This window comes from Manis pentadactyla, chromosome 6 (assembly GCF_030020395.1).
Source record: "Manis pentadactyla isolate mManPen7 chromosome 6, mManPen7.hap1, whole genome shotgun sequence".
In the NCBI taxonomy this organism is placed as follows: Eukaryota; Metazoa; Chordata; class Mammalia; order Pholidota; family Manidae; genus Manis; species Manis pentadactyla.
Genome location: NC_080024.1, coordinates 154,916,978 through 154,927,305, shown reverse-complemented (window position 1 = coordinate 154,927,305; position 10,328 = coordinate 154,916,978). Strand labels below are relative to the sequence as shown.

The window sequence follows — 10,328 nt, the reverse complement described above, 5'->3', positions numbered from 1 at the left end:
GTTTGTGTGCTTTGGGGATTTGGCCCTATAGTAGCCAATATGTGTGTTCTTTCCCAATGGGAAACCTGTAACAGTCTTGTAGAGGTGACTTAAAACATTCATGGAAAAACATGAAATCTAGGCCAAAATAAATACAACGGTTTAGTTCGTGTAACTTGCACGGGACAGACCGAGAGCAAAAGGCGCGGCAACGCTTTCCGGGGACTGGGGGCCAAGAGCTGGGGCGAAGGGTGCCCCGGGCGCCCTCCGCCCCGCGGTTGAGGCTTGTGTGCGTGCACTGGTGCTGGGGGTTCCCCGCCCGGCCCGGGGCCCCGGCCGTGCCCCGCCGCCCCGGCCGCGCTCGGGGTTGATTCGTACCACCTTGCAAGGAAGTGAACGCTTCGCACGGGAAGGGGAGGTGCCTGCGCCGGCCGCCGGGCGCCGCGCCGCTCGGAGGACGCCCGGGGCTGCGCCGCTAGGGCCGCTGCGCTCGCGGGACGCGCGGGTCCCCTCGCCGCCCCCCTCGCCCTTTCAGAAGAGTCAAATCCGGCTTTTAGAGCTCGGGGAGGGTGGAGATATCCGGTGCCTCCCGGGCGCGGGGAGGAAGGGGGAGGGCGGAGAGGATCCTCGGCCAGTCTGCGCCGAGCAGATTCAAACCAAAACAAAAAGATTAAAGGAGCAGCGGCCAGGGCGGCTGCGGTCCCCGGCCGGGACGCCGGGGGCGGGACGCCCGGGGCCGCGGGGGCCGTGCGGAGTCTTGCGCTGCGCGCGGCGGGGCGGGCGGGGGGAGCGGGAGCCGGCGAAGTGGGGAGAGGAGCCGAGGGGAGGGCGCGGGCCGGAGGAGGGGCGGAATCGCCCACTCCGCCCGCCCGCGCCGAGCCCAGCCGAGCCGAGCGGCCCGGGCTGGGCGCGACTCCGGCCGGCGGCGGCGCAGAACGCGAGCGGAGGCGCGGGCCATGCTGCGACTGGCGCCCGCCTGGGCCCGAGCCATCGTGGACATGTCGTACGCCCGCCACTTCCTGGACTTCCAGGGCTCCGGCATCCCCACCGCCATGCAGAAGCTGGTGGTGACCCGGCTGAGCCCCAACTTCCGCGAGGCGGTCATCTTGCGCCGGGACTGCCCGGTGCCACTCCCCGGGGACGGAGACCTCCTCGTCCGGAACCGGTGAGCCCGGCGCGCGCCCCCCGCCCCGGCCCCGGCCCCGGGCGCGCTGCGCCGCTCCCGGCTGTCCCGGCCCGCCTGCGTCCGCACACTCCGGCGCGCGCTCGGGCGCACAGCCTGACTTTGCCAGATCTCGGGAAGTTGAACCCGCCGCCATCTGGCGAAGGCGGATGTAATGTGACTTGCTGGTGCGAATATCCGATGACACCCAACGTCCTTATAACAGAGGGTTATTTAAATTTGGGATCCCCGTCCCCTCCCCCAGCCCTCTCTCCTCCCCCTCCCTCTCTCGAAATAAAACCGACGGGACTCAGAAAGGGAGGCTCCCCGCCCGGCCCACCCGCGCGCACCCACGGCTCCTGCGTTCACACAATCTCTAGGGTGGAGCAGGAGCAGCCTGGACACACACTGCGACGTGTAGGTAACGTGATTTGGAGGAAGGAGGCCGGCCGGCTTTTCCTGTCCGCTCCAGGTTGACAGCCGCCTTGCAACGGCGGGCCTGTCGTGGGTGTGTTGACGTTCACCTTGCCGGTGTCATCTGCGTGTTGTCAGTGCTGTGTGACTGTTGCCTTGCCGAGAGTGTGCCGACCGGCGGTGGCGCGCCTGGGAGGCTGGGCCAGGGCCGGGGCGGGGGCATGCCGACATTTGCTCGCATGTTCTGCAGACCTTCTGACTGTCGTTTCCACCTCCACACTCCCCACCTTAAGTGTTTCTACCTCACTGATCCTTAGTAACTGGTGAAGCAACAGGAAGTTAAGGGACTCACTCTGTTGAGCCACGCCGGCCGGCCTCTGCTCCGTGGGCCCCCTCTCCACCAGACTTGCAGGCAGGACGTCCCCAGTTCCAGCATCCCCTTCGCTAGAGCAGGACTCTCCCGCCCGCTCGGTCCAGTCCGCGGGGTTGCAGTGTTGCCTATTTCAGGCTGAAACATGACGTGGAGGGGAGGCGTAAATTCTGTGTTTTGTAACTATGTTTTAAATTGTGGGGTGGGAGGCACTTAAGTCCCCAGCAAGGACTGAAGGACAAATTGTACCCTACCTCCGCAGCTGATGAGACGTTTTATTGGTCCATTTTAGAATTTCATGATCAGCTTTCCAAACAACACTAAGGCTGAAGAATTCTGATCCTGATATAAAACTTTTGGAAACCTGTTGGAAACGTAAAAACTGAGTGAGGCAAGGGTGGGATTGAGTGGAGATTGGGGGTGGGGGTGCTACCTTAAGGGATGGGGATGTGTCTCCTTTAAAAAGTTTGCCGTGGTGGAAACAGGGCTGAGAATGTTTCTTCATTAGCGACGAGACGCTAAGGCTGTGGAGACAAGAACATGCGTCCTGCCAAGTTAAAAAACGGCTCATGTGTGTGCACGCAGAACACAGCACACGAGTGATTCGCTACAAGCTAGAGGGATCCAGGCGGAAAAGGATCCGAACAGACTTTAACAGTCAAAAAGTTTAACCCAGGCTTTTTTCTGATGAAGTACCCTACTGACTGTGGACGCTGACGTAAACACACACACAACTGCTTGAATAAAAGCTCTTTTAGTAGCGAGGTGTGCAGTAGGAGGGTGCCAAGCGGACAGGAGGGAAGGTGTGAAATCAGAGCACTTCCAGAAGCCGCCAGCTGGGACCACCGCCCGCGGTGGACGTGCTCCCGCCTCGGCCTCCACCTGAGCTCTACGCCAACTCGGGGTGCCCTCACTCCCACCCCTCTCCCTCCACGCTAGCGGTCTTCCCACGCTGTCCGCGCCCCCGAGCTGGGTGTCCAGGGTCGGTACCTGAATTGGGTGGTCAGACCTTTGGAGTGCCAGCTCGCACTTAGGGAGCTCATTGGTTTGGGTTGTACTTTAAGATCCATGCCTTCACATATGCCAAGAATCCCTGTAATATAAATAACTTGACCTCTAACCTTGAAGTCCGCAACGGAAAGAGAACCGGTCAGTTTTCTGCGTGTTAGGAGGGGAGGAATCTTTGCCTCCCCCTTTCCCTACGCTGTTGGAAAATCTGCTCCTACCCTAAATTGTAGGGAAAGCCTTTATACTTGCAAACCGGGTCAGTGCAGGAGGCATTCACCGATTTTTTATTTTTTTTAAGAATAGGAGGCAGGTCTGTTCACAGCAGGTTAGTTCATTTTAATCCTAGATCCACTGTCCCCTAACAGTGTTAATTGCATGAAAATTTTAAGCAAACGCTTTTTTTTTATCATGATAAAATCTGCCCTGGAATGAATGTATGAAAACCAAATTCACTTGTTTGGAAAGGTGCTTAAAGGTTTTAATTGTGCTCCGTCTGACTTTTTCTTTCAATTAAACCATTTGCACACCTCATTCCATCTTAACAGAAAATACAAATTCTTTATTCACAGGCAGGGAAGTGCTTTTAAGCTAGACATCGATTTAGGATAATCAAGTTTACCATTTAGGAAAGGTGTGAGAAGGGGCGCGTGAAATCCCTCCAGAACATATAATTGATGATCCTTTATCCAGCTCCCGCGTTCCTGGTTCGTACATCCGAGGACAGCTCCCCCCCACACCCCCAAGCCCAGCCCTCAGAAAAGAAAAAGGAAGGGAGAGGGCACCCTCCGGTTAAGTCACTGTGCGCGCTATTTTTAGCTTTTTTTCGTACGATAGTGACACATTATTTCGTTTCCAAATATTTCTAACGATTTTCCGCTCAGGCGTAAGATAATGGAGCCAAGAGTTTGTAGGAATGGCAGCGAGGAGGTGGGGGATGGGGAAGGCGTTTTTTGATAAACGGTTTGTTCCTCACGGGAGGGTAACACTATTCTGCTGACTCTCCCTCCAGGCCGAGATTGTTTTTTCTTTTTCCTTTCTTTCTTGCCTTTCTTTTATTCCGCCCCCCCCCCCCTTTTTTTTTTTTAAAGGAAGGTCTGGTTTGGACGACGTTGTGTGTCTCCCAGTATTGAAAGCTTTTGCTCCGCACTTGAGTCTTCGGTTTGGACTTTTTTGTTCAAAGAAGGCGTTTCCCTTCCTCTGCAGGACTGCTCTGTTTCACAATAAACATCACGAAGAGGTTCAGCACTTTTTAGTATAAATAAACCGGAGACCTTAGAAGGTTATATATATTTGGGGAAAGCCTGACCCGGTCCCATTCTTTTTCCTGAGGTTCCTTGATTTTCATTTTCCTGAGGTCTTTTGAGTGGATCCTCCCGTCGGATTGCTGGAACCCTGCATTCATTAAAGCACGTATTTTGAATTGAAGGGTTATAGAGCCCCCAGATGCGCTCATCCCTCCCAGCGTGTCTTTCCGCTCTTTCTCTCGCTCACTCGCCTCTCCTGTCCCCAGCTCCACGCCCCGGGCCCCCTTTCCCACGGCGCCTGCTGCTCTTGAACTTGTTTCTGGGCGAGCAGAAGGCGCGGGCTCCCGACCCTCGCGCCGCTCTTCCCAAAGCCCAGGTAAGGACGCAGGCGCCGCCGGGCGGTGGCGGGTTCCCACCAGCCGCGGCGGCCGCTCGGCGTCACCGCGGGGTCCGGGGGCAGCTGGGCGGACACCGGGACCGGGCTACCCTGGGGAGGGCGAGGCGCACGGAACCGAGTAGCCGCGGAATGTCGCCGCCAGCCCGAGACTCCTTCGCCGTCGACGCGGGCCGTGGGCATGTAGGAGACGGCGGGGCGGCGGAGGGTGTGCGCTCAAGGCCGAGGTCAGGGTCCCGCCGCCGGCGGGCCCCAGTCCAGAGGCCCCCGCGCCCCGGGCTCCCCGAGAACCGGCCTGGCCCTGCGGCCCGCTTGTGAGCTGGGCGCGCCCGCGAGGACCCCGCCCGACCCACGGAGGCCGAGGTCACGGTCGCAGATCTGGGCGGCCTCCCTGCACCCCGGTGCGTGCCGGCGCGCCTCCACCGCCTGGCAGTGGGTCATTGCCGAGCCTCTCCGCGGGGCCGGAGGCCAGGCGCTCAGCGAAGGCCGGACACTTCCGAGGGGAGCCGTCAAAGAAGCGTCGGTTTCTGGCACCTGCGGGCTGCGCCCGGGGCATCGAGGGCGCCGCAGGGGAGGCAGAGGGCCGGGCGCAGCCTGGACGGGGCGCAGGCAGGCCTGCGGCTCTCCCGCCACCGCTCGGGCGCCTGGTGCGCTCCGCCGCGCTGTCTGCTTGACTTTTTAAGCCAAGTCCCACGGTGAGCACCACGCGGCCGCAGCCGCCGCAGGTTCCCGCAGAGCCCCGCTACCCCGCCCCCAGCCTGGCTTTGCGCCCCCGCCCCGGCGCGGGGGCCTCTTCCCGGACTTCTCTCCCGGGTGAGGGCCCTGCTGGGTGCGCCCCCTCTGCCAGGGAAGTGGCAAACCCCAGCGTGGGGCGGGTGGGAACGGGGGCTGCGTTTCCCCCAGCAGCACTTTCCCGCCCGCGGGCCCCCCCAGGCGCGCTTGTTCCGCCGTGGGGAGGACCCCAGGGGCCCCCCCTCGAGTCCAAGGCGGGGGCTGCCTTCAGAGGAAGGGCCTCCCCAGTTGGGGTGCGGCGAGGGGAACGGGAAGGGTTAATCGTGGGCGAAGAGCAGAGAGCTGAGGCCCGGCCCCGGTCCCCTGCTTCTGCGGCAGCCCGCCGCCACTTCCACCCCGCCGACGCCTCCCCGGAGTCCGCGTGGCCGCCTCCGGCAGGGGCACCGGGAGGGTCGCCGCTCGGCTGGGCTCTGCCCTGGCTGCCTTCTGTGAAGTCCAGAAGCGTGTGCTCAGGAAGCTGGAGCTTTTTTGAAAAACCAGGCCTTCAGAAATATGTAAATTTAAAGAAAGATTGCAGCCCCCCACCCCCACCCCCACCCCACACCAATAGAATGTAGGCATCTTGGTATTAAATGCCAAATAAGAAACCAGCAAAAATCATTTTTCCCACCTCCCATTATTGTGCATCATTTGTAAGTATGGCATTCTGCAGCCTGCTGCTGAGTTGGTGTGGCATGCTAACTTCAGAAAGCAGCTTGATGTGCCCCCCCAAAATTGTTTCCCGCTTTCTTATTTCTACAATATGTAGAGAACTTTCATTATCATAGGTACACAAGGCATAATCATAAGGGAGCATTTATAAGTGCAAAGTATTATCTATCTTACAGTGGAAGTGGGGCTTTACACAGGGCAGTTTTAGTTTATTAAGTTAAATTAAAAGTGAATTATTTTAAAATGACCTACTTACCAGCTTTCCTCCTGCCACCAGATACCACCATCTTTTCATTTCATTACAGGTGGAAATGACATTTTTAGGGTCCTCCATTATGTGTCTAAGCCACCTCCTGACATTTTTTTAGTAGACTGCTTTTTTTACTTATGCAGGAGGATATTTTTGTTATGAGGTATACTGAGATGAAAAAAGCTGGTAAAAATACCGGCCACGCAATTAAATTGACTCTGGATACCAAAGTAAAAATAATCATCTGGTATTAATCAAGTTATGTCTCTGCTTCTTGTTGAGGAAAAATATAGTGACAATTTGCTCTCCTTTTCATCTGGAAAGAACTGTAAAACGTTGAATGTTCCATAAAAACCTCTCTACCCTTATGAGACAATTTTTGTTCAATTAATCAAAATGCATATTTTCACACTTGGACACAGTTACGTCAGAAAGAAAATTTGCTGCAGCCACTCTAACAATGTTTTAAACAACCCCTGTAGCCGCATGGAACAGCGAATGACCTTGCACATTACATCAATCATTAATAATATCATTGTCATTACTATTATTATCTGAAGTGTTAAATTGTTGCCACAATCAATACAAGTCTACTTCTTTGAATATATTTTACCCCACTGTTGTTTTTAACATCTTTGGTAAGAAGCCAATTAATTTCCAACTCATAGCTCCAGGGAAGTTTGTGTATAAGAGAACTTTCTGACTTTTTTGGGGGGTGTGGGGGGAGGTAGTTATTTCTCCTTTTGAATGAAAAAGGAGGGAAATAAATGGCATGTGAAATATATAACTTGATGTTTAAAGTGGTATGAAATTATTCCTAAATCAATAATAGACTAAAATATACCAAAACTCTGATTGCAAATCACTGTTCAACTAATACTTGTTTAATTTCTGTTTTTGAACAGAATATTAGGACTGATTTTTTTCAAATCCTATCAGAATATGTAGCTAAGCTATCCCTCCAGTCACTGGAATTAGAGGAATTTTTGTAAGCAGAACATAAAGTCCTGGACAAAGAAAACATTTTAATATATATATATATTGTGTGTGTGTGTGTGGTGTCTATGTCTGTGTGTGTGTGTTTTCTTCTAGATTTGTTGGTGTTAATGCATCTGACATCAACTATGCAGCCGGCCGATACGACCCATCAGTGAAGACCCCCTTTGATGTAGGTTTTGAAGGTGTAGGAGAGGTGGTGGCCTTGGGCCTCTCTGCTAGTGCCAGGTACACAGTTGGCCAGACTGTGGCTTACATGACACCTGGCTCTTTTGCTGAGTACACAGTGGTGCCTGCCAGCATTGCAACACCAGTGCCCTCTGTGGAACCTGAGTATCTCACCCTGTTGCTCAGTGGTACCACCGCATACATCAGCCTGAAAGAGCTTGGAGGACTGTCAGAAGGGAAGAAAGTTCTGGTGACAGCAGCAGCTGGGGGGACGGGCCACCTTGCTGTGCAGCTAGCAAAGAAGGCCAGGTGCCATGTAATCGGAACCTGCTCTTCCGATGAAAAGTGTGCTTTTCTGAAATCTGTTGGCTGTGATCGTCCCATCAACTATAATTCTGAGCACGTCCGTACTGTCCTGAAGAAGGAGTACCCCAAAGGTGTCGATGTGGTATACGAATCTGTCGGGGGGACCATGTTTGACTTGGCTGTAGACGCCTTGGCCATCAAAGGGCGCTTGATGGTAATTGGGTTTGTCTCTGGCTACCAAACTCCTACTGGCCTTCCGCCTGTGAAAGCAGGAACATTACCAGCCAAGCTGCTGAAGAAATCCGCCAGTGTCCTGGGCTTCTTTGTGAACCATTACCTTTCTGAATATCAAGCAGCCATGGACCACTTGATTCAGATGTATGCAGATGGGGAGCTGGTTTGTGAGGTGGACCTGGGTGATCTGTCTGCCGAGGGCAGGTTTACTGGCCTGGAGTCTGTATTCCGGGCTGTCGATTATATGTACATGGGAAAAAACACTGGGAAAATTGTAGTTGAATTACCTCCCTCTGTCAACAGTAAGCTGTAAAAACAGAACAATGACATAAATCAAAGGAGAAAGAAAATAGGCACTTTAGCCTTCAGAATTACTCAAATCAATTTATTTTTAGGTGGTAGTAGATATAATATTTCTTAACACAATAGTAAAGTGTTAATGAATATATTTCTCTTTTTCTTCTTTTTGTTTTTCTTGCCCCTCCCTTGAAAAACAATATGCCAATAAAACTTCCTTCAATGGCTCAGAGGTAAAACCTTTACATTTAATTCTTTAGTCATGGACAGTCTCATTCCAGATTTTATTGTTCCTGGGAACTAAATTAATTCCTGATGCAAGATCTGATCAAATCAGTATGTCTTAAGCTTGATGAGATTTTAAAACTGGTCTTGAATACAGTTCACAAATACTTTGCTTTTGTGGGGGGGGGGTTGGTCTTAGGTTAATAAGTAGTTAATTAATGAGACATATAGCAAAAACTCACCCATATATTTTCAGAGTCCATATTTTCAGGAAGTGGTCTTCTTTTTCTATAAATCACTAACCGACTGTCTACATAGAAATCTGGAGGAATTTTGTTAGATTACTGGAAAAGTTTGATTTTGCTAGATTACTAGCAAACTGATTAAGTGAACACAGACCTATTTTAAATAAATGTCTACTACTAATGGCTTTTAATGCACAACCATCCTGGTGGGGCACATGTGGAATGAAAAATTCCTCTCTTAAGAAGCAAAATTGTGTTGATAACTTATATAGACAAAAACAGAGATTTGAAAGACTTTAAAAAGTTAATGCATGCACCAGAAAGGGAAAGTTGGTGCGCCTCCACAGTGAGGGGCTCCATCACAAAACATGTACCATAAGGGGAGAGCACCCTGGGTATCCCTCGAGGTGAACCCAGCACCCTGCAGACATCACACAGCACTGTGCGCAGGAGGCCCAGATGACCCTAGAAGCGTTGTACATCCACTTCGGGTTATAGATGTTCAGACATAGAACCAGATAAGGTCGTTCAGCATAGGACGCTGCTCCTATGTTCCCATCCTACTTCTCCACGTGTTCTGATGGAACGAGATGCTTCTTGTCACTATGGCTGATGTCACACACAAAATGAACAAGTCGTGCACCTTCTCTTCGGAAGCACGCCTGTAGCTGATCCGCCTGCCTCCCCGCCTTCAGCTCACTGCGGACCGCTACAGCTCTCATCCTTAAGTGGGAAATCCCAGAGTGCCTTTCTAATTGAGGGCAAAGCCCACCAGATTATTTTTCAAAGCCTTGAGTTTCGATGTATCTAACATGCTAAATAAATAGGAATGCAATTAAAGGTGCTCCACGAAACTCGGTGACCATATTTAATCTTTCTTTCCTTCTGTCTGAGGAGCAAGGAAATCCTACTGCTGAATAGCTGTTAGTATCTATTTTACAAGATTTACTCATTTTCAGGTACCTAATGTAGCTGCTAGCATGCATGCACAACAATACAATTTATATGGTAAATGGGACCAAATAATGGCTTCACTGAATGTTATGGCTGCACTGAAGGGAAATGTCACGGTAAATAGCTGCCAAATTATGGATCATGCCGAAGTGTCACAACTGCACTAAAGACAAATAGCACTAGAGGCTATTGCCACTGTGATGCTTTTGAGTTATGAAGAAGGGTAGCAGCCTGATGTGAGGCTCTTTGTGTCCTCATTATAGCACGGGGTTACTAGTGCAGGGTACAAGAAAAGCCGGGCCAGTGTGGTGCTCAGTTATTAATCTGTCCCTTTCAGGCCTAACAGCTGTAGCAAAACAGAAAGAGACTTTGCCTCGCTTTTAGATACACAAACAAACAAAGGGGAGGGGACAGGTTTCATGACTGTAACTGCACAGGAAATGACGGGTGATGGGAAAATATTGCAATCGAATCATCTCATCAAAGAATATTACACAATTTAACACAGTGTCTGTCTGACAGAGTGTGTCACTTCTCACGCAGACAGATGTGTGAAGTCTAAGCAACGATGTCCTTTCTCTCTTTGTCAAGACTCGAGGAGTAAGGACAGTGCCCACGAAACTGCTTCTTCTAAACTGA

The 10,328-nt window shown here is 52.2% G+C and overlaps 1 protein-coding gene across 3 annotated transcripts; it reads left to right on the top strand.

Moving 5' to 3' along the window:
* The first annotated feature begins 922 nt into the window (after window positions 1–922).
* PTGR3 (prostaglandin reductase 3) lies at window positions 923–9,589 on the top strand. Of its 3 annotated transcripts, none has more exons than XM_036884294.2 (2): window positions 923–1,144; window positions 7,357–9,589. In XM_036884294.2, the coding sequence occupies exons 1-2, from the start codon at window positions 936–938 to the stop codon at window positions 8,279–8,281; spliced, it is 1,134 nt and encodes a 377-aa protein (XP_036740189.1). In that variant the 5' UTR covers window positions 923–935; the 3' UTR covers window positions 8,282–9,589. The 3 variants fall into 3 exon arrangements, with proteins under 3 accessions (XP_036740189.1, XP_036740190.1, XP_036740191.1); XM_036884295.2 differs by lacking the exon at window positions 923–1,144 and adding an exon at window positions 3,686–4,553; XM_036884296.2 differs by lacking the exon at window positions 923–1,144 and adding an exon at window positions 4,906–5,266.
* Window positions 9,590–10,328: the final 739 nt, after the last annotated feature.

Coding starts and splice junctions, on each gene's coding strand:
- PTGR3 (XM_036884294.2), top strand. CDS start 936: ATGCTGCGACTGGCGCCCGCCTGGGCCCGAGCCATCGTGGACATGTCG. Junction 1,145..7,356: donor GACCTCCTCGTCCGGAACCG/GTGAGCCCGGCG, acceptor GTTTTCTTCTAG/ATTTGTTGGTGTTAATGCAT.